A 25,062-nucleotide genomic window follows, 5' to 3' on the forward strand; every position below is an offset into this window, starting at 1 on the left:
TGATTCTCAGTTGGGGTGCCTTCTGTGCAGAGTCTGCATGTCCTATCTGTGTTTGCATGGTTTTCCTCAAGGTGCTCTCATTTCCTCCCTCATTCTAAAGACATCCAGTAGGTGGATTGGACAGTCTAAACTGGCCATAGGGGTGTGTGTGTGTGTGTGTGTGTGTGTGTGTGTGTGTGTGTGTGTGTGTGTGTGTGTGTGTGTGTGTGTGTGTGTGTGTGTGTGTTCGTTCTACCATGGTAGGGCTATCCACCCAGTGATATAAACCTTGACTGTAGATGATTGTCACTGTTGCCGTGACACCCACGACCCCATATGCAAAAAAGGTAAACAGGGGTTGTGGATGGATATGGAGATATATAGATAGACAGATAGCTATAGATATATACATTCATTTTTCTCATTCATTCCTTCATTTGTATTTAGTAATCAGAGTAAAGCACTAATCCACATGGACCTTTTTCACACTCAAACTAGGTGTACTGTATAGTTAAGTGACTTACTCAGAGAAACTCAACAGACAGAGGCTGAGAGAATTAAATCCTGGACCAGATGAGGCAGCTGGTTAACATATCCTAGCCTTTATCCTCTGTGTTAACTGCAAGGTATTCACTTTTTTCATGTTCTGCATAATCAATTTTTCTGTACCAGTTTGTATTGATTTATTTATGACCTGCAAATACTAATAGTATTGGAGATGTATACAGCATAGGATGACATAGGGATTTATGCCATTAACTGAGGTATTTAATTATTTCTATTGTTTCACTGAAGGTGTCAGTCATGGTGAATAATGCAACACATTTTTCCTAAATATGTATCTATTACATTAATGTGACCAGCTGCAGTACTTTTGCATTTAGTTAAGAAGTTATCTGTAAAGGTGTGGAGCTGCTGACATGGAGCATAAATAGCAGTCTGTAAGGGTGTGAATCTCCCAGCATGGAGCATAATGAGTGATCAGTAAAGGTTTGCATCTGCCAGCATGGAGCATAAGGAGTGATCTGTAAGGGTATGCAGCTCCTAGCATGGAGCATAAGGAGTAATCTCTAAGGGTGTGAAACATAAGGAGCAATCAGTAAAGTTGTGCAGCTCCCAGCAGGGAGCATAAGGAGTGATCTGTGAGGGTGTGCAACATAAGGAGTAATCTGTAAAGGTGTGCAGCTCCCAGCATGGAACATAAGGAGGGATCAATAAGGGTATGCAGCTTCCAGCATGAAGCATAAGGAGTGATCTGTAAGGGTGTGCAACTCCCAGCATGTTGGTACTGGGCTATCTGCCCGAAGGCATATATTAGCCCAGCCACATTGTGCGGTATTCACCGCCCCTTAAGTAGTTCCCTAGACCCTTGTCCTAGCAGCTAGTACCCTTGGCCCCTATCTAGTAGTGCTGCTGGTGTCATCCCCGGTGTGAACTTTCTGTTACCCATCCACTCATCAAGGTTCCTCTTGAAGAGTGATACTGAGGGGCTCTGTCTTATGTAGCTTGGGACCCTGTTCCATAGTAAGGGAAGTCTCTGCGAAGGGAATTTATCCCTCCAGCATGTTCTATTCATTGTTGTGTTGAGGTTTATATCCCTAGAGCATGTAGCTTGAGTAGATTTGGTTTTGCTAAGATGGAGCATGTTCAACAATTCTGGGTTGGACATGGCTCTGTACGTTAGACAGAGATCGCCTCTGAGAAAGCGGTATGCAACAGAGAACAATCTTAGCTTTTTCAATCGTGCTGCATAGGGCAACTGTTTGAGGCCAGTAATCCTCTTGGTTAGGTACCTTTGTGGTCTCTCCAGCTGCTGGAGATGTGTAGCCAGGTACATTCCAATTGGTGCATTGTACTCAATAATGGGTCTGATGAGGGAAGAGTAGAGGGGCACCATTACATCCTTAGATCTTGATGCGAACCCTTTCGTGATCAGATGGGTCACATAGAAGGATTTTCTAACCACCTTGGCAACATGGTTATCAAAGGAAAGCTGACTATCTACTTGGGTCCCTAGATCCCTTATTTCTTCTTCAGATTTCAGGGGATTACCTCCTATGTTGTAGTTTGCAGGTACTCTGTTTTTTCCAAAGGGGATTACTACGCAATTTTTGCATTTAGCTTGAGACCATGGCTTTGACACCATGCATCAGTCTCATTTAGGCCCTTCTGGAGGATCTCCAAGTCGGCCGGAGACTCTATTATAGCACCCAGTTTGCAGTCGTCCACAAACTTGGACAGCCACAGCCCTTCCGTGCTTGCCTGTACTTCTGAGAAGTATATGCCAACCAGGAGGGGCCCCAGGACAGAGCCCTGAGGCACACCACTCGTTACTGGTCTGGATTCGGACATAGATCACGCTACTCTTACTTTATGGGATCTGTCTGAGAGCCAGTTTGTGATCCATCTTGTGACGTAAGGGTTTATGCCCAGGCTGGTGAGCTTATCAATAATACCTGAATGGGGAATGGTGTCAAATGCTTTAGCAAGGTCAAGGTAAGCCTTGTGTACCTCCTTTCCGTTATCTATAGCCTGAGTAACTGTCTCAAAGAAATCCACCAGGTTCAGGAGGCATGATCTGCCCTTGACGAAGCCGAACTGTGTGGGGTCCAGCGACTGGAGGTTCCCAATCTCTCCATTTATGAGTTCCATAATGATTCGCTCCATAGCCTTACAGATCAGACTGGTCAGGCTTATTGGTCAGTAGCTCCCAGGGTCAGTTGTGGCCCCACCCTTGTGTAGCGGGACCACCACTGCCATGCGCCATTCTGTGGGCACATATCCCGTGGAGAGGCTGAGACTGAACAGGGTATTAAGATGCGGGGTTAATTCCTTTTGGAGCTCGTGTATGACACAGCCTGGGACACCATCTGGTCCCATGGAGGCAGTGTTTTTAGCTTTAGATAGAGCCTTGTTAACCAATGTATCAGTAATAATTGGACTTGCATAATCCCGTAGAATAGTAATAGGCCCTGTAGGTGGTGAGAGGGGGAGAAATTTGCACTGAACCTGTCAGCCAAGATGTTGGCAATGTCCGAAGGGTCAGTGTATTTTGTTCCATTTTGTACTAGCAAAGAACAGACCTGAGCGTTGCCATTTAGGTTTTTGACGTAGCCATAGAAGGCCTTATGGTTATCCTTGGCATCCTTGGCAACTTTCTTTTCAAAATTAGCTTTAGTTGACTTGATGAGGGCCCTCAATTTCTTACTAATGCTGATCAGGGATGATTTTTCTACTTGAGATTTGGCCTTTTTTTGTATAAGTCTCCTCCTTTTATTGTAAAGTTTGCTTATGGCCGGGGTCCACCAGACTGGTTTCTTCTTGCTTGAGGAAGGAGTCTTGGTTTTATTTGGGATAGCACGGTCCATGCAATCCTGAAGATGCATATAGAGTGCCTTGGTGTAGGATTCCGCATCCTGGATATCATTATCCTTCTGCAAGAGAATAGTAAAGTTTTCCACTTCGGATGCAAGTAGTTTGAAGTTTGCTTTGGAAAGGTTTTTGACTATGGTTTCTTTGATTGGGGGAGGTGGAGGAGTGAGGATGTCCAGGGTTATCAGTTTGTGGTCGGATCTGACCAAGGAGGGGGTGATAACGGGTGTGGTACAATGGGCACCCATATTTATGATGATTAAATCCAATATGTTGTCCCCTCTATTGGGGGAACATACTAGTTGTTCAAGGGCATTTGAATTTATAAATTCTATGAATCGCTGAGCATAGGAGTTGGAACATTGGTAGTTCGCCCAGTCTGTACCAGGGTAGTTGAAATCACCCAAGATTATGGTGTTAGGTAGGACCTTTATATTTTCCAATGTCTCAAGGAATGCAGAGTGAGCATCTTGGGACATGGTGGGTGATCTACACCCGGCTATGACTTGAAATGTGGTTTTGCCTGCTGATAGTTGCGCATGGATGATCTCTGGGGCATCATGCTGCGCTACTAACCTGGAGATATGGGTATCCTTGATGAATATGGATACACCTCTGCCCTTTGTACTGCGATCCGGTAACTGAGGCCAGAAGGTATGATATGAATTGTAACCTGGCAGTGCTGGGGTGCTCTCTTGAGCCTTGAACCAGGTTTCCGTCACTGCACAAACATCAATTTTCTCCATGCTGAGGAGAGCATCGAGTGTGTGCATTTTGAGGTTCAGACTTCTGGCATAAGGAGTGATCTGTAATAGTGTGCAGCTCCTAGTGTGCAGCATAAGGAACGATCTGTAAGGTTGTGCAGCTCATACTATGGAGCAGAAAGAGTAATCTGTAAAGGTGTACAGCTCCCAGCATGGTTCTTAAGGAGCAATCTGTAAGGGTGTGCAGCATAAGGAGCAATCTGTAAGGGCATACAGCTCCCATCATGGAACATATGGAATGATCTGTAAGGGTGTGCATCTCCCAACAGGGAGCATAAGGAGTAATCTGTAAGGGCATGCAGCACCCAGCATGGACTGTAAGGAACAATCTGTAGAGATGTGCAGCTCTCAGCAGGGATTGTAAGGAGCAATCTATAAGGGTGTGCAGCTCCCAGCAAGGAGCATAAGAAGCAATCTGTAAGGGTGTGCAGCTCCCAGCATGAGGCATAAGGAGTGATCTGTAAGGGTGTACAGCTCCTAGTCTGGAGCATAAGGAGCAATCTGTAAGGGTGTACAGCATAAGGAATAATCTGTAAGGGCATGCAGCTGCCAGCATGGAGCATAAAGAGCAATCTGTAAGGGTGTGCAGCATAAGGAGCAATCTGTAAGGGCATGCAGCTATCAGCATGGAGCATAAGGAGCAATCTGTAAGGGTGTGCAACTCCCATCAGGGAGCATAAGGAGTAATCTGTAAGGACATGCAGCTCCCAACCTGGAGTGTAAGGAGGGAACTATAAGGGTGTGAAACTCCCAGCATGAAACATAGAGTGATCTATAAGGATGTGCAGCTCCCAGCACATAGCATAAGGAATGATCAGTAATGGTGTGCAGACCCCAACAGGGAGCATAAGGAGCAATCTGTAAGGGTGTGCAGCTCTCAGCACAGAGCATAAAGAACAATCTCTAAGGGTGTACAGCTCACAGCACAGAGCATAACAATCTCTAAGGATGTGCAGCTCCCAGCACGGAGCATAAGGAGCGATCTCCAAGGGTGTGCAGCTCACAGCACAGAGCATAACAATCTCTAAGGATGTGCAGCTCCCAGCACGGAGCATAAGGAGCGATCTCCAAGGGTGTGTAGCTCCCAGCAGGAGTATAAGGAGCAGTGGAGCAATGCTCCCCACCAGCACCATTTATTTGCTGCAACAAGAAGTGGTATAGAATACAATTTTTTTATCAACCATGCTACTGGGTGTGAGCATGTTTACTGAACCAGTTGGTGATTAAATACTAACTGTGTGTTGTTTAGGATGAGGGCTCAGAAATATAAATTGTGTCCATAAATAATGAGAATTCTCTCCAAGAAGATCTAATCTTATCTCCTGATAAACTGCTAAGGTTAGCAAAAGCATAAGAGACTTTTCGTAACAAACACTTTATTTTGTGTTGTATGAAACAGAATTTTGACTAATGGAAAACAGTCCTAATTTTTTACATTTTACACTAATCCCACATGCAGATCAAGCAGTGTAGTTCTTATGCTAAATAAAGTACACCTTCCTGTACTTAGATGATTTGTGATCTGGGGGACTATAGGAGCAGTACTTTTCAGAAATATACTGGCCGGGTTTTGATTATATGTATTGTATGCTATGGCATACATCTGTAAGTACACAAACAAGAAAATAATGACCTGAGTGATACCATGGTGCAAAGATAATTAAAAAGATAAACAACAAATATTCAACCCTAACTGTATGAGTATATTTGTCAGGTATCTATAAAATATTGCTGTTATTAGGTTATTTTCTTTTCCATAGGAGTTCCAGAAATATTTTAATTCAGTGTCATTTAATGTGCATATAAATCCATCCATAGAATTCATGTCACACCAAATTTCTATTCTATTCATTACACACTGTTTAAAACTGGAGTTTATAGAACAAGCTATTGACTGGTCAGCACTTCTGTGAACATGAATTCTTTTGCATATTTCTAAAGTTAATATTCATTTAAAGACTATTTCACATGGAAATTATTCTAAAATAATGTAAGCATAACCCAGATATTTGAAGTGAAAATCCCCCTTGTTGTAAGTAAGGCATTGGTATTGCCTGATAACAAATTTATGCCATTTTTAATTATTGTTGGAAATGCAGTGGTCTCTTGTGTTCTCTCTCTAAACCAGTTATGTGGTTCATTCTCCAAAATACAACGCTTACCATCAACTAATAAGTTTAAATAATAAAAATCTGGTAGCCTTCAGAAGAACCACAGAAAGATTTACGTGTCTAGCTACCTTCTTGTGCAGCTTTCTTATCTTTTTTATTTCCATTTTCTCTGTGGTAGAAATAATTAAAGTTTGACACTATAACAGGAACAGGCAGTGCAATAGTTAGTACTCCAGCAATTGCACATATACTGCCCACTATTTTCCCACCAATAGTCACAGGTTTCATATCACCATACCCAACTGTAGTCATAGTAATTATAGCCCACCAGAAGGCATCAGGGATACTTTGAAACTGGCTTGTAGGGTCATCTATATCAGCAAAGTAAACAGCACTAGAGAAAAAAATTACACTGATAAACAGGAAGAAAATAAGCATGCCAAGCTCTTTCAGGCTTGCTTTGAGAGTCTGTCCAAGTATCTGCAAACCTTTTGAGTACCTAGAGAGCTTGAAGATACGAAATATTCTGAGCACTCTAATTATCCTTAGAAAAGCAAAAGACATAACCTGTTGGCCAGCCTTCTCCTTGGTCATGTCAATACAAAGTGTTATATAATAAGGTAACATGGACACGATATCAATAATATTCATTATGTCCTTACAGAAGGCAACTTTGCTAGGACATGCAAAAAGGCGAACAAGAAATTCATATGAAAACCACGCAATGCAGATACTTTCAATGATGAAAAATGGGTTAGAAAACATATACTGACTATTTTGGTTTGTCATTAAAATGTTCTCGGCCTCATTTGCTGGTGTTGACGCAAAACTCTGTTCATTTCGTAAATCTGGCACTGTTTCCAAACAAAAGATAGCAATAGAAATTACTATAACTAAAATAGAAACTACTGCTATCACTTTTGCAATCTTAGAACTTTCTGGATGCTCATGTAGGAGCCATAATTGATATTTGAATTCATTTTGCGGCATGAGTTTTTCTTTTTCTTTAAAATAGCCTTCATCTGCTTTAAACTTTGTCACCACTTCCTCCCCAAGCTCGTAAAACTCCAGTTCTTCTAAAAAAACATCAAATGGAACGTCAGGAGACCTCTTTACTTTTCCTCCAGATTGGTAGTAATACAGAATTCCATCAAAGCTAGCTCTGTGTCTATCAAAGAAGTATTCATTTCTAAGTGGGTCAAAATACCTTCTTCTTTTCTTTGGATTGCCAAGCAGAGTATCAGGGAACTGGCTTAATGTTGTAAGCTGAGTCTCAAATTTTAGACCTGAAACATTAATAGTGATTCTACCAGAACATTTCTCATAGGGTTTGTTTTCACAGGATGTGAAATTATGACAGTCTTCTAATGAGCAATCAGAAAAGGAAACATTTTCTTCATGTATGCTACAACAATGTGCTTTTTCACTTGCTCTGTCTTCCACACCCGCTTTTTTCATCTCAGTGCCAGAAGTGGCAGGCATACTATCTAAGAGCGGAGTGCCCTCGCTGCTGTCCTGAATGTTTTTTCTCTCTCTATTCTTTTTCTTCAGTTTCTGTTCTGCTTCCTGACAGTTATGTGGATCTGCATGTGCCATCTTTTTGCTCTCACTCTTGATTCCTTTGGTACAGGCGCAGCCCTGGTATTTGTTATGGTGCTGGACTGATTTCTGTGCCTTGACCACATTGGAAGCACGTTGCTGAAGAAGGCGTTCTTTCTCCCTCATAGCAGCACGTGTTGGAGCATAACCATGTGGTGGAAAGTTGATGATGTTATCAGCACAAGATATTGCAACCTCCATCTTTTATGGTTACGTTGATTTCTTACTTTTTTACATCAGCCGTCATGTTATATTACACAGTTTGTGCATCTTACTTTAACAAAAGGAATGTAGAAGAATAGTTAATGTGACCTGTTTTAAAATTGGGAAACAGATGCATGGCACATGGTGGCATTATACATAATCACTACAGTGAAAATGGACATATCAGTCATCTTTCATTGACAATGAAAAGTCAAAACTGCTGCTTTTTTCCTCTGCCAAATATTTTCAGTTATAGGTAACATTTATGATGTGAAAATGTCCTGAATATCATTTGTTTTCTTTTCTTTTTTTTGTTTAGATACTAGACAATCCCAGATTTGTTTTTTGAAAGAAGAATGAGAACACAAGACATTTTGGAGGAATTTTTAGAGTAACGGATAGTGAATTTTGTCTTGATTTGTGCTGCAGATGCATGTACCCTAAAAAAAAAGAAAAATCATAAGCAAGAATTTTAGCAAAAACACAGTATTCTTTTTAGTTAATAAATCCAGTGCAAGTTTGCTACTATACAATAATACCCTATTGTAAAAAAAAAAACTGCAATAGAGTCAGTAGTCAGATGTTGATGAAACCTTTCTTTGAGAAGTTAACATCTGGCAAATACATCACACTGTCAAACCAATTATGTAAGACAGGGTAGTTTTTAAATTGTTAGAATCCATATTTTCACACATTTTAAATATGACATAATGTAGTATGTCTTACTGCGTTTTATGTAAACACCATGCCCGAGACCTGCTTTTTTTTCTCTCATTGTATAGATGTATGCTGAAAATATAACAGTAACAATCACATTTAGTCACATTTACATCCCACAGACTTTGATGATGACTAATTTAAACTGAAGAATAGTTTGACCTATAGCTTATTATTGAAACACAGTGTATTGCTGCTGCTTCTCTTGGTTTCTTTTTATCACAAATGTTGTCACAATTAAAAAAAAAACAACTTTTGGAATTGTGATGTCAAGATCTTATTTTCCAGATTTTTCAAATGCTGTTCTCCACAAAAAACATAAGAATCAAGAACAATAATACTGATCTATAATTTCAGCAAATATCACGAAGCTGAAGTAAACTGCAGAGCCTGTTAAAAAAATTGATGCTTTACCGCTTCTAGTAAATTTCCTTGGCACATATCTACGGTTTAGCTTCCACTGAGTCGATCATTCAACAGTCAGCATGAATCATTTAGTCGGGGTTTTGGCTCCTGTTTTTTCATACATAGGTGGTGTTTGCTGCTATAGCTAAGATCAAAACTCTGTTTTTTAACTTTAAAATAACAATATCACTCTGTAAATACCTAATACTGAAGAGCTTTTCAAATATACATTCATAATTCCATTTTCTTAAAATATCTGTAGGTATAATACACCAAATCAGATGACATGTTGTAGACCCATTTGTCAGGGATCTGAGAACACATGTTGACAGTAACTTGAATTTGGCAACCACATGTATACTGTGATGAAAAAAATCACAACTTATAAGTAAGAGGTACACATCCAGGTCCAAGGAGATCATTGTTCCAATGTACTCATCTCTCATTGGACCATTCTTCAAGTATAATGCGCCCTTCGGCATGCACCTGATTATGTACTTGGAACAGTCTGAGACACCACAGAGGTTCTTCGCAAAAAAAAAAATGCAGGGAGTAAACAACAAGTCTTATGCAGTCTGTCTCAAAGCTCTACACCATTACTTGGTCTCCTTGAAGTGCAGCAGTCTGTGCCTAGCCTATAAGTCATCCTCAGATCCCACACTGATAGATTTTTTGTATATTTGGAAAACAAATAGCATCAGAATTACCCATCTTAAGGATCTAAGCTTTGTCTATGACATAAACAGGACACATTGGGGGGGGGGGGGGGCATATATGTGATTTAAAGATTACCCCTAATCTGGAACAGGATTTCCATCCATGGGAAGCAAAGTCCATCCTCAATCATTTTCACATGTAACTTGGACCAGTGGGTGGGAAATCACACATTTATTCTTGTTTGGTACCTATGTATCTAATGGCCAGGGTAGCCTGTGAATGCTTGATGTGTGCAAGTCTGTATCTTAACTGTAAACTTCCTTAGGGTGCATTGACACATGCTAGTACTATTTTGGTAAATTTGTGGTAAATTTAGCTAAGACTTAAAAATGGCTCATAGGCCATTAGCTTAGTAACCACCTTTGAACTTATATGTCTTAGAATCTGCCTCTCCTAAATCTTCTTTCCACCTTTAAGTGTGAGATATTATTTCAGGTTGCATAATCTCCCTTACTGACAGACTGTTAGAGCTGTTTGAGGAATAATCCCTTTTCTCCGAGATATGGCCATTTCAAACTTAGTGCATATAAGTTCAGGAGTTGAAGGGAGGCTTGCCCTCCTCCAAGAAGAAGTTTAAAGGAAAAGAGCACTGTTTGATATTTTGTCATGTTGGCACTCTGCATTATTGGTGCTGACATTTCATTAGGGAGCCATTTGAGCAATACTATCACCCGAGGGGGCATCAGATCTCATATTCAGACATGGTCATTGTTAAAACTAATCCGCAGAAGTTTAACTAGAATGAGGTAGGTACTGCATTCTGTTGTACTGCTTATGTGCCTTTATTTGGATGTATATTAAAATAAAGTCTTGTTTGTTTGTTCTTGTGGTTTTTAAGGTGGATGCTAGTGATTCTTGGGTACTTGCAGGGAATACAGACATTTCATTGGTACATAGGTTCATAGGTGTGTACTAGGCTAATGGCCCTGGAGCCTTTACAAGCCTAGCCCATACGATTACCCTGGCATTGTGCCACCTGACATTAGTTTCCAGTGCATCTGTCAAGTAGAGCCACTGGAGTGATCCCCGGGGTGAAATTTCTATTTCTCATCCACTCATCAAGATTTCTCTTGAAGAGGGCCAGTGAGGTGCTCCGTTTGACATGTATGGGAAGTCTGTTCCATAGTATGGGCAGTCTCTGGGTTATGAACCTGTCCCTCCAGCATGTCCTGTTGATTGTGGTAATGGGGTTGAGGTCTCTGGAGCATGTGGTGTGGAGGGATTGGGATTTCTTTAGATGTAGCATTTCTAATAGAGCTGGGTTAGACATGGCATTGTAAGTCAAGCCGAGATCGCCTCTAAGTAGGTGATATGAGACAGAATAGTTGGAGGTTTTTTTAGTCTGTCCATATAGGACAACTGTTTAAGGCCTGTGATCATCTTTGTGAGGTACTTTTGAGGTCTCTCTAGTTGTTGCAGGTGTCTAGTGCAGTACATGCCAAATGGGACATTGTACTCGATGATTGGCCTAATGAGGGAAGAGTAGAGGGAGACAATGGCCTCTTTCTTCATGGATGCAAAACCCTTAGTAATGAGATGTGCCACACAGAAGGATTTTCTGACCACAGTGGAAATGTGGTGCTCAAAAGAGATGTTGTTGTCAACCTGTGTTTCCAGATCTCTTATAACACCTTCTGTGTTCAGTGGACTACCATCAATGTGGTAATTCATCGTAACTGAGATTTTCTCAAAGAGGATGAGGACATATTTTTTGGCATTGAGCTTAAGGCCATGGTTCTGACACAAGTCGTTGGTCTTGGCCTTTCTACAGGATGTCAACATCACTTGGGGAGTTAATAATAGCTCCCAAATTGCAGTCATCTGCGAACTTTGCCAGCTAGAGTCCCTTCATGTTGGCCTGGACTTCAGAGAAGTAGATACCAAATAGGAGAGGACCCAGGACCGAACCCTGTGGGACTCCAATCGTGACTGGTCAGTAGTCTGATTTGGAGTCAGCTAATTTCACACTGTGAGTTCTATCTGTGAGCCAGTTTGCATCACACCTAGTGATGTAGGGGTTGATGCCTAGCTTAGTGAGTTTTTCTATGATTCCTGAGTGGGGAATGGTATCAAAGGCCTTGGCCAGATCAAAGTAGGCTGTATGGAACCATCTTGCCTTCATCCACAGCTCTGGTGATTGACTCAAATAAGTCGACCAGGTTGAGCAGGCATGGTCTACCCTTCACAATTCCAAACTGTGTGGAATCCAAAGTTTGGAGATTCCCTATATCCTTGTTTATTAGGTCCATGATGATGTGTTCCATAGCTTTGCATATCAGACTCATCAGGCTAATGTGGCGATAGTTTCCAGTGTCTGTAGTCACTCCTCCTTTGTGGAGAGGAATAACTGTAGCAGTGTGCCATTTGATAGGGACAAATCCTGAGGTCAGTCTGTGATTGAACAGGGCACACAGGTCTGGTGCCAGGTCACTCTGTAGCTCATGTAGAACACAGCCAGAGATATTGTCAGGTCCCATAGAAGCTGTATTCTTGGCCTTGGACAGTGCTGTTTTAACCTGTGCAGCAGTAATATTGGGTGCCTAGCAATCTACTAGTATTGTGATCGGTCCTTGGGAGGGGGGGTAAAGTTGCCACTGAATCTGTCGGCCAGTATATTGGCAATATCTGTTGGTTCAGTATAGGAGGTACCATTGTGCAGTAGTTCAGAGCAAATCTGGGTATTGCTGTGGGTATTCTTTACATAACTATAGAAGGTCTTGTGGTTATCTTTAGTATCTGCTGCAATTCTGTTTCCATAGCTAGCTTTAGAGGATTTGCTGAGGGATCTCCACTTTTTGTTGAGGCTGATAAGGGAGTTTTTCCAGTTTTGGGACATTTTCGTTGATCTCTATAAATACAGCCTATGATATCCTCTAAAAGGTTACCATGCTCACAGTATGATCTGCCCAGTCAATTAAATGCAGACAGTTTATAAATTCAATAAACCACTCAAATATTCAGTGAGCCAGACAATCAAGAGTAATTGTTTCCACATCTGTGGACTATGGGCTATGAAAAAAGAGAGAGAGGGCATCAAATGGGGAAAAGTAATTATACAATGACTGCTCATTGCAGTTCAAAAACAAGCACCTGATGGACACCCCATTCCGTGTGCCCATTGTAAATCAAGCATATACCAAAAGAAAAAAGTCCAGCTACTGAAGCACCATTGAGCAGCCAGACTTTCTTTTGGCATATGCAGAGAGTCAGCAAAATATCAGAAAAATCAAGAATGTCCTGAAAAATTAAAGAAACGGGACCATACCTGATTTTCCTTGCATTTCTCTTCTGTTCTTCATAAAATCCTGACTTAAAAAAAACAGTAACGGAGATTCTCTTTTCTCCATTACTACTGCTGCACCTCACTGATGTATTGTGCAAGCGTGGGAATGCAAGTCCCATATGCATATGCAGTACTGTGCAAGCATGGGAATGCATGTCCCATGTGCATGTACAGTACAGACAACACTGTGGAAGAAGAGTGAACTGCTATTATACAAATACATTACTTAAGAGAAGATAAGCAGTGTCTTTCTTAAATAATATCTGTGTGTAAAAGTAATAATGCACTCCTGTCTGTGGGTATATCAGGATTTACTCACAGCTGGCTTTGTTTAATCACTTGGGCTTCACCCTCATGATCAAACTACACCAACAGTGGACAAATTCTGATATACACATGCATAGTCATGAATTATTGATTTTTTACACTGTTACTAAGACTAAGTGCATTACTTCAATGGATTTTAATGGTTTCCATGTATATGGTTATTTATACAATTGTACTGAAATAACTAGGACCTCCAAAGGTGTACTGTGCTTTGACTTTATTTCTGATCACCACTAATGTTCTTCAGTCATGGTCTGCCGCCCACTGAATTACAAAACCAATGATGTCAAACCCAGCTCAGAAGATGAAATATGATTCTTCGTCATATCTCACTAGAGTTCTGCTAACTAGCTCAGCACACCAGATCCAGATTTCTAAACTTTCCTGCTCATTAAGAAGTGGCCACTGTTTTCATTAAATTTCAGCAAAAAGTTTCCAATGACTGGAGTACATAGAAAGTTCCTGCAATGGATCTTTGTCTTCTTTGGTCACTCTGTGGTTATTAAGATATACCAGATGATGTTTAGATGTTATAGTGTTTAGTTTCCATTGTAATGTTTCATAAATTTGTATTGAAATTAGCAATAAGGATAGCATAGCTGCACAGCAGTTACTGTTACTTCTTCCCAGTGCTTGGTTCTTTATTATGGCTGCCTGTGAGGTATTCTGCTTGGTAATTTGGTTTCTGCACAAATTCCAGAGATGTGCCATAGATGAGCCTCCAAATTGCCAATATACATGTACATCACACATTGTTTGTGTGTGCGTGCAGTCTATAATGAACCTTGCAAAGTTCATAGTTCATAGCTGTGTGCTAGGCTAATGGCCCTGGAGCCTTTACAAGCCTAGCCCAAAAAATTTCCCTGGCACCGTGCCACCCAATGTTAGTTCACAGTGCCTCTGTCCAATAGGGCAACTGGTGTGATCCCTGGGGTGAACTTTCTGTTACCCATCCACTTGTTGAAATTTCTCTTGAAAAGGGCCAGCAAGGCGGTCTGCTTGACATGAATGGGAAGCTTATTCAAGAGTATGGGCAGTCTTTGGGAGATGAACCTGTCCCTCCGGCATGTTCCGTTGATTGTGGTAGTGAGGTTGTGATCTCTGGAGTGTGTGGCCCAGGATGATTGGGATTTCTTTAGGTGTAGTATTTCATGTAGGGCTAGGTCGGATATGGCTTTTGTAAGTCAAGCAGAGATCACCTCTTAGTAGATAAGAGACTGAGAACAGCTAAAGTTTCTTAAGTCTGTCCATGTAGGACATGTGTTTAAGTACTAGGATCCTTTTTGTGAGGTACTTTTGTGGCCTCTCCAGCTGTTGTAGGTGTCTGGTCAGGTACATGCCAAATAGGGCATTATATTCGATGACTGGTCTAATGAGAGATGAGCAGAGAGGGATGATGACCTCTTTCTTTCTGGATGTGAACCCTTTGGTTATAAGATGTGCCATGTAGAAGGACTTTCTGACCACAGGGGCAATGTGGTGGTCGAAGGTGAGGTGGCTGTTGACCTGGGTGCCCATATCTCTAATGGCCCCTTCAGTGTTTAATGGAATCCCATCGATGTGGTAATTTGTGGGAGCTGAATTTTTTCCAAAGGGAATGATAACGCATTCTTTGGCATTGAGCTTAAGGCCATGGTTCCGAAACCAGTCACTGGTTTCAGAAAGGCCCTTTTGTAGGATGTCTGCATCACTTGGACAGTTGATAATGACTCCTAGATTGCAGTCATCAGCAAACTTGGTCAACTAGAGTCCCTCTGTGTTGGTCTGGACTTCAGAGAAGTAGATGCCAAGCAGGAGAGGGCCCAGGACTGAGCCCTGTGGGACTCCACTCGTGACTGGTTGACAGTCTGACTTGGAATCTGCAACTTTCACTCTGTGGGTGCTGCCTGTGAGCCAATTTGCAACCCACCTAGTGATATGTGATACAAGGATTGATGTCTAGTTTGGTGAGTTTATCCATGACACCGAGTGGGGAATGGTATCAAAGGCCTTGGTCAAGTTTAGATAGGCTGTATGCACTGCCTTACCCTCATCCACAGCCTTGGTGACTGCCTCGAAGAAATCAACCAGGTTCAGCATGCAGGATCTCCCCTTGACGAAGCCAAACTGTGTGGGGTCAAGAGTTTGGAGATTGCCTATATCTTTGTTGAGCAGGTCCATGATGATGCGCTCCATAGCTTTGCATGTCAGACTTGTCAGGCCAATGGGGCGGTAGTTCCCAGGGTCTGTAGTTGTTTCCCCCTTTGTGGAGAGGGATGACTGTAGCAGTGCGCCATTCATTAAGGACAAAGCCTGAGGTAAGGCTGTGATTGAACAGGGCACACAGATGTGGTGCTGTTTCATTTTGTAGTTCATGTAGGAAGCAACCAGGGATATTATCAGGTCCCATGGCTTTGGCTTTGCACAATGCAGCTTTTACCTGTGCTGCAGAAATAGTCAGTACCAGGCTTTCTTCTGGCATTGTGATATGGCCTTTGGGGAGAAAGATGGGTAAAGCTGGCACTGAATCTGTTGGCTAGAATGTTGCCTATATCTGTTGGCTCAGTGTAGGAGGTATCATTGTGCAATAGCTCAGAACAAATCTGGGTATTGCCTTGGAGGTTCTTGATATACCTATAGAAGGCTTGGTATTGTTTTTAGTGTCAGCCGCAATTCTGCCTTCACAGCTGGCATTAGAAGATTTGATAAGGGATCTCAAATTTTTGTTGAGTCTGGCAAGGGAGTATTTCCAGTCATGTGACTTCGTTTTTTTCTGCAACAGTTTCTTCCTTCTGTTGTAAAGTTTATTGATGGCTGGGGACCTCCAGATTGGCTTACTTTTTTTGGAGGAGAGCGCCTTGGTTCTATTTGGTAATGCAAGATCCATGCATTTGTGTACATGCTCGTACAGTGCATTGGTGTATGATTTGGCAGTCATGCAGTTATTTTCCATTGGCATGGGTGCCAAGAAGTTATCCACCTCTGTTTTTAGGAACCCAAAGTCAGCTTTGGAGAAGTTTTTCAGGGTGGCCACCTTAGCGAGGGATGTAAGTTAGATGGAGATTTCCATGGTGATCAGTTTGTGTTCAGATTTAACCAGGGAGGTGTTGACTATAGTTGTGGAGCAATGGTCTCCCATGTTGGTGATAACCAGGTTGAGGATGTTGCTTCCTCTTGTGGGGGTCATAATGAGCTGGTCCAGGGCATTGGATATGATAAATTCCGGGAAGCATTGGGCCTGTACATTGGTACTAGAACAGTTTTCCCAGTTGATGGTAGGGTAGTTGAAGGTGCCCAGTATTAGAGTATTAGGCTGGACCTTGATAGATTCCAGGGTGCTTAGGAAGATGGAGTGAGAGTCAAGGGACATGGTTGGGGTTGTGTAGCAGGCTATGACTTGTATTGCCATCTTACCCAATGTTAATTGTACTTGACGTATCTTGGATGCATTATGCTGGGCTACCAGTCTAGAGGTGTGTGTATCCTTTATGAATATGGAAACACCACCACCTTTGGAGCTTCTGGCCATATTCTAGGTCCGAAAGGTATGGAATGAGTTGTAGCCTGGGAGTGCAAGGGTGCTTTCTGCTTCTTTAAACCAGGTCTTCGTTACACCACAGATGTCGACATTCTCCATTTTGAGGAGAGCTTCGAACGAGTGCATCTTGAGGTTTAGACTTCTAGTATTGAGCAGCATGACCCTCAGATTACATTTGTTTGTAGCTGTTACGGGGGAATTTTGGTCTTTGGAACACTGTATGCTTTGTGCCCATTCAGTACAGTGATAAACTCAGAACCCCTCGTGGCCCTGAATTTGATTATGTAGATAATCAGAGAATGAGTAATAGAATTGACAAATACTTAAAACTATATATTATTTTTCAATAAAATCTTGAGAAAAGTAACTTCTTACAAAATAATGGCACAGCTATTTCACCAGTTTCCTTTTTTGGAGCCATTCAGTTAAAACTTATTCACCACTGTCCATTTTTGGAGCCATTAACTTAGTTATTCAACACTGTCCTTTAATGGAGCCATTCACTTAATACTTATGCTACCAACAGCATCTTTACCATTTTATTTACTAGGCTGTTCATATCCAAACACAGAGAAGGTTATGCATAAAAGCATTTTCAATGTGTCTGTTACCAAAAGAAGAGTATTTGAAACAGCATTGATATTACACAGTGTAATGTCTCAAATGGAGCTCTCTGATTATGTAGCCCAGGCAGGTATGACCCTGACCTTGAGCAGTATCCTACCTTCACCAAGAATGATGCCACAATACAGAGATAAGATGATCAGCTTTAACAATTGGCTTAAACACTGGTGTCATTCAAAGGGGATCCAGTATCTGTCTGCCTGGGATGACATGCTGGACAAGCCACGCTGCTTCGCAAGGGACGGCTTGCACCTGTCACCCCTGGGATTCCGGATATTGGCAAAGGCTCTTGCCACCCCCATAGTGCCTTTTTTAGGCAAGGCTCAAATTCTAAACCTACCACCCTAAAACACAAAAAAGGAAATAAACTAAGGGTAATGCTGCTCAATGCCAGAAGTCTAAATCTCAAAATGCACGCACTCGAGGCCCTTCTCAGTATGGAGAACATCGATGTCTGTGCTGTGACGGAAACCTGGTTCAAGGCTCCTGAGAGCACCCCAGCGCTATCAGGTTTTACCTCATATCATGCGTTCCGGCCCCAAAATCAGGAAAATACCAAGAAAGGAGGGGGGGTATCCATATTCATCAAGGACACCCACACCTCAAGACTGGTGGCAACGCATGATGCATCGGAGACCATCCAGGTGCAATTAACCGTAGGCAAGACTGCTCTGCAAATAGTAGCATGTTACAGGCCACCCTCACAAACTCAGGAACCTCACATGGCCTTCCTGAAAACACTAGAGGGATAAATGTATCACCAAACACCATCATACTAGGTGACTTCAATTACCCAAATATAGACTGGGAACACTACTCAAGCCCAAACACCCTAGCCCAAAAGTTCCTGGAATTCATAAACTCAAATGCCATGGAACAACTAGTCACCATTCCCACAAGAGGAGATAACATACTCGATCTCATCATCACGAACATGGGAGCACAATGTTCAACACCGAAGTATACCCCTCACTGGTGAGATCAGATCACAAACTAATCTCGCTGGAGGTCCTCATCCCACCCCACCTGAAATAAAAGACCACAGTAAAGAACTTCCCAAAAGCCGACTTCACACTTCTAAAGACTAGTGTGGTCTCCTTTAAGGCCCCGAGCCGCGGAAAACAGTACTCAAGCCGCTGAATCACTTACAAATGCCTTCTACCAGCACCTGCAGGACTGCATGGATAAGGCAATCCCAAGCAAAACAAAGACTCTTTGTACCAAAGGCAAGCATCCAGTCTGGTGGACCCCAGCCATAAACAAACTCTACAACAAAAGGAGGAAGCTACTACAAGATAGAGCAAAATCCTTAAAAGGTAAGACACCCTTGATCACTATAAGTAAAAACTAAGAGCTCTCATAAAATCATCCAAAGCAAATTTCGAGAGAAAAATAGCTAAAGACTCAAAAGACAATCATAAGGCCTTCTTTAGCTATGTTAGAAACCTAGGAGGAAACTCCCAGATATGCTCAGAACTAGTTCAAAATGATGTGAAGATTACTGATCCTACAGACATTGCCAACATACTGGCTGACAGGTTCAGTGCAAACTTCTCACCCCCTCCCCCAAAAGGAGAGATATCTATACCAAATGATTGTAGCCCCCAAACATCTCCAGCGCCCAAGTGAGAACTGCTCTCTCCAAAGCAAAAACACAGCATCCATGGGACCTGATGGTGTCCCCGGCTGTGTGCTCCACGAACTCAATGAGGAATTAAACCCACAGCTAGGACAGCTGTTTAATCAAAGTCTTACCTCTGGATACGTACCCAGGAGTGGCGCACTGCAACTGTGGTCCCACTTCACAAAGGCGGTGCCTCCACCGACCCTGGTAATTACCGCCCATTAGCTTGACAAGCCTTATCTGCAAAGCCATGGAGAGGATCATAATGGACCTCATAAATAAAGACATTGGGAATTTGCAGACTTTGGATCCAACCCAGTTTGGCTTTGTCAAAGGCAGATCATGCCTTTTAAACTTGGTTGACTTTTTGAAACAGTCACCAAAGCCATTGATGAGGGAAAGGCAGTCCATACAGCCTACCTCGATCTGGCTAAGGCCTTCGATACAATACCCCACTCGGGTATCATTGAAAAACTCATCAGCTTAAATGTTAACCCATACATCACAAGATGGGTTGCAAACTGGCTGAGTGACAGAACCCACAGGGTCAGAGTTGCTGGCGCCATGTCAGACTCAAAGCCTGTCACAAGTGGTGTCCCACAGGGCTCAGTCCTGGGCCCACTCTTGTTTGGCATCTACTTTTCTGAAGTACAAGCAAACACAGGAGGGTTATGGCTGACAAAGTTTGCAGATGACTGCAAACTGGCGCCATAGTAGAAAACACATCTGACACAGATATCCTTCAGAAGGGTCTCACAGAAACGGATAACTGGTGCCAGAGCCACGGCCTAAAGTTAAATGCCAAAAATGCATAGTCATACCCTTCGGGAAAAACAAGGTTACCCTAGCTACCAAATAGGAGGCAATCCACTGAGCACAGAAGAAGTTATCAGGGACCTGGGGACCCAGGTTGATAGTAGTCTGTCATTCGACACCCATGTAGCTAAAGTAGTTAGGAAGACCTTCTACATTGCCCACCTTATCATGAAGGGATTCTCATCTAGATCAAGGAGGTTATAGTCTCCCTTTACTCATCACTCATCAGACCAATGATTGAGTACAATGCCCCATTTGGAATGTATCTGACCCGACACTTGCAGCAGCTGGAGAGGCCACAAAGTTCCTCACCAAAAGGATAAAGGGTCTCAAAATCTATCCTATGCTGCCCGACTGAAAGAACTCCAGCTCTATTCAGTCGCTTACACTTGCTCAGAGGTGACCTTTGCCTAACATACAAGGCCATGTCAAACCCAGATTTGATGAATATGCTTCACCTCAAAAATCTAGATCCATCAGAGCCACAAGGGCGGGAGACTTAAACCTCGACACGGCTATTAATAGGACGTGCTGGAGGGATAGATTCATCACCCAAAGACTCCCTATGCTGTGGAACAGAATCCCGGTACATGTGAGGCAGAGCACCTCGCTGGCCTTGTTCAAGAGAAATCTTGACCAATGGATGGGAGATCGCAGATATACCCCAGGGATTACCTCAGTGTCACTGCTCGACAGAGGCACAGCAAAATAATGGGTATAGTTCCCCATACTAAAGGGGTGGCGTAAGCCACAAAACAATGGGCTAGGCTTGTAAATGCCCTCGGGCAGATAGCCTAGTATGAACCTATGAACCTATGAACCTAATTTTGCATTGAATTGTACTTGTCAAATGCAAAGGCACCTCACTGCCACTACAGAATAATACATATATTTTGTAGTCTACTTTAACAAGATTTGTGGCCATGATCCTGAGCCAGGTTGTGTACCGTGCTGTAGTTTTGTATCAGTTTTGAAGTATACTTTTCAACTTTTTGTCTCGCATTATTAGTGGACACAAATGTGTGCGGTCTGTCATTCATTTGATCAGTTTAATTTCAGTGAAGTCTTTATCTATGAAGGAGACAGTTTCGGAAAGAAATCTATCTACACTTACAAGTTGAATCCAACCCCTAAAGTGACCCTACAAATACCTGTTGCTTTCCAGGGAGCTTACTAGTGAAGTACAGAATGGAAATAGATTGCCAAGTCTTTCTTCTGTATCACACACACCCCACACACCCCTAGGGATGATTTAGACTTGCCAGTCTGACTACTGCATGTATTTTAGAGGTGGGAGGAAACTGGAGCACCTGGAGAAAACCAGTGTAACCACAGAGAGGGCATGCAGACTCTGCACGCAAGGCAAAAGATAGGTAACCAGTAAAATAACTGGTCAACATGCCATTAGGCCAACAAGCAAGTAGATACTTTTTCTGTTTCTTCCCAGCAGTAGTGTACATAATTCACTATGAACTAGGTTACAATTTAAGTAAGGTTTGCTTTTGTAATATAATCCAGATTTTGCCTGATATTTCATAACAAAGTCATTGACTGATACCTGCTACCTGTAAACGCCTAAATGTTGTGTTGCACAATGGTGTCATTTTGTAAAGCTTTCAATAGCTGATGTATGCAATGAGTTTTTGAATTGTTTATTACCTTTGCTGTTGCACTCTTGGATGCACTAATTTCCTTACCGCAGTCCATCCATCCATCCATCCATCCATCCATCCATCCATCCATCCATCCATCCACAACTCCTTTTTCCCATTTTCCACATGGGGTTGGGGTGTTGCTTCAACAGTAACAATCATCTAGAGCCAAGGTTCACAACCCTGGGTGGCTAGCCTACAGTTGTTCTTCTTCCATACCACTCATACCAATGCCAGTTTAAACTGTCCAGTCCACCTAATGCATGTCTTTGGAATATGAGAGGAAACTGGAGCACTCAGAGAAAATCCATGCAAACACAGAGAGGACATGCAGACTCCACACAGAAGCCACCGCAGCTGAGCATTGAACCAGAGAACCTCTTGCTGTGAGATGACAACACTATATACTGTACCACTATGATGAATGCATAAAAACAAATAAAATTGCTTTGCAATGGCCAGTACTGAATTTGGTATTGATTTAAGGGTTATGTTTATGTATTTCTTGTCTGCAGTTTAGTGTGTCCAGCTTACAGAGTCCCTGGCAAACTAATGCACCCTGGTTATGATAGGTCTATGGTACATACATTTTGGCTGACAGTATCCAAATGATACTGACTGCTCAGTTATAAGTAACACTAGGAGGTCTGTGCATTCAGTACTATCCTTCATAAGTAGTTGGGCCACTATGAGCCTCAGAGCACAACTACTAATGCTCAGAACTGGGTGACAAACTATGGGGAGCTCCAGAAAACAGTAGACCAGATACTGGGCAGAGCATGAAATTCCACTACCAGTCCACCAGTAGCCAACTGTGGCTCAAATTTCAAGTCTAGTCAATGTCAGCAGACATTGTTCATAGAGAAAAACACCTGAGCAAAGATTAAATTTTCCATAATTTGGAGTAGTACTAGTTCCTATGGGGATGCCGCGGTGGTACGGCGGTAGCGTTGTTACCTCACAGCAAGAGGTTCTCCCGTTCGATTCTCGGCTGGGCTTGGGAGTGCCTTCTGTGTGGAGTCTGCATGTCCTCCCTGCAGTTGGGTAGCGTTCAAAAGACATGCGTGCATAAATGGGCATGCCTTCGTTGAAGGTTGGGCGTCGAGCTGGCACCTTGGCTCTTCGTAAAAATCTACTGCCAATCATTAGCGGACCTGAGTTACACTGTGATGACCCCTTACCGGGAAAAGCCGAAAGACAAACAACAACTAGTTCCTATGTGAGGTCAGATCACTCCTCATTGACCTGCAAATTTAAGTCAGGCTGGAAGATTCAGCTTCAATGCTGTAGCACTGCACTAATGAAGAAGTCCATGAACTCATGCAGAAAAGTCCCAAAATAATTAAGTAGATGGTGTTTCATGGTCTGTCTGCAATATGCTTTGCTTCAGTGATATACTCAGAGCTACTGTAATTATGCTGCCATCCTGGTCCGTCAAATATCTAGTTTAATAACAGATTGCTACCCTATTCCAAATAACATGGAACTTATAAACAAAGACATTGGTAATCTCCAAACTCTGGACCCCACCCAGTTCTGGTTTGTAAAAGGCAGATCATGTCTCCTAAACCTGATAGACTTCTTTGAAGCAGTCATCAAAGCCGTAGACGAGGGTAAGGTGGTTCACACAGCCTATCTAGATCTCGCCAAGGCTTTCAACACCATCCCCCACTCTGGAATTATAGATAAACTCACTAAACTATGTATAAATCCCTATGTCACAAGATGGGTTGCCAACTGGCTTCTGACAGAACTCACACTGTGGAAGTAGCAGACTCCAAATCCGACGTCAGACCAGTGACAAGTGGAGTACCACAGGGTTCAATCCTGGGTTCTCTCCTGTTTGGTATCTACTTCTCTGAAGTACAGGCTAACACAGAAGATCTTTGGCTAATGAAGTTCGCAGATGACTTCAAACTAGGAGCCATAATCAAAACTCCTAATGATGTGGACATCCTACAAAAGGGCCTCACTGAGACAGATGCCTGGTGTCAAAGCCATGGCCTCAAGCTCAATGCCTAAAAGTGCATTGTCATCCCCTTTGGTAAAAACTCTGTACCCATGATCTACCACATACGTGGTAGTCTACTTAACACTGAAAGTATCTCAGGAACACCAAGCAAGGATCACCACGATGTAATAAAAGTATAATTTATTCCAAAAAACGAGCGCTTTCGCATACACACTGGTATGCTTCTTCAGGTTACATTTTAAATGAGAAATTCAAGCATTTTTATAGTAGCTACAATTAGACAATTAAGTAATTAAAGAGCTTAATTCCCCGCTCTTTCTGGAATAGTTAAACAATACAATCAAAAAGAGAGCTAATGGAGAATCACATAGTATATGTCTCCTTAAAAAGAAATACGAATCACAATGTTGAAAGAACAAGTATAATTAAATTCATAACTAAGTTAAATCACTGTATTAAAATCAAATCAACATTTAAATAGAAATCTATTTAATAAAATAAATCAAAAATAGATCAAAAATAGGCCTATTAAGCAATGTTAAATATAAAACACATTCTAAAAAACCATGAATTTATAATTCTAGTTCATACAATCACTGCCGCTATATCTTATCTATTATGTCAGTATAAATAAATGTATCAGTGAAAGATGTTTAAAATTATATTACCTCTCTAAATATTGATATTGTTTAATATTATTTACAAGTATACTTAAAGATATGTGTGTCTATGTAAATATTGTAAACCATGGACAGAAATAGTTCAATATGTAAAGAGAAACAAACATACAAAAAACATACAAAAAATTTCATGTTTTTTTATGTATGCTAAATTTATTTATTAATTTAATTATTATTATATCAGAAATAGCTATCTTTATTTTCTCTTGATATTAAACTACTTATATTATAGTATACTACTTCTACTTGTAAATGTATAGATATTGTATTCTGCTAAAAAGCTTCAATATAAATAATCACATAAATAATCTGATAAATACTTCAATAAATAGGCTATATAAATAGACTTCTGTAAATAACTATATTAAACAAATGAATGAATGAATGAATGAATAAATGAATAAATAGATGAACTAATTTATTTTATCTTGTTATACTTGTTTTTAAAATATTCAATATAGATTGTTTGTTTTTATGAAGAAAGGGCCAAGCATCTTATTTCATTGTATAGTATGCAATTGGTCTTAAAGATATTAACGTGAAGCTAGAACAGGTTTGATACTAACAGCGCTATTTAAACCTGGTGTTATATGTGCCTTTAATCTTAGGATCCATTGCAACTCAACATTCTCTAGGTGTAACATGTTATCACCTTTTTTCTTATTGTTCTTCACTATTTGTATGACTCGAAACTTAAAA

At 41.6% G+C, this 25,062-nt stretch overlaps 1 protein-coding gene across 2 annotated transcripts in view; it reads right to left on the reverse strand.

The window, feature by feature from the left end:
• Positions 1-5,347: 5,347 nt before the first annotated feature.
• The window catches only part of LOC122791756 (potassium voltage-gated channel subfamily A member 2-like), a 370,694-nt gene continuing 350,979 nt past the window's right edge, over positions 5,348-25,062 (reverse strand). For both annotated transcript variants that reach the window (XM_044059679.1, XM_044059680.1), the window contains one exon: positions 5,348-8,469. In XM_044059679.1, coding sequence (XP_043915614.1) covers positions 6,347-8,026 — 1,680 coding nt within the window. In that variant the 5' untranslated portion in view covers positions 8,027-8,469 and the 3' untranslated portion in view covers positions 5,348-6,346. The remainder of the gene's footprint in view (positions 8,470-25,062) is intronic.

This window comes from Protopterus annectens, chromosome 17.part0, assembly GCF_019279795.1.
Source record: "Protopterus annectens isolate FY-2018-M chromosome 17.part0, PAN1.0, whole genome shotgun sequence".
Lineage (NCBI taxonomy): Eukaryota > Metazoa > Chordata > Ceratodontiformes > Protopteridae > Protopterus > Protopterus annectens.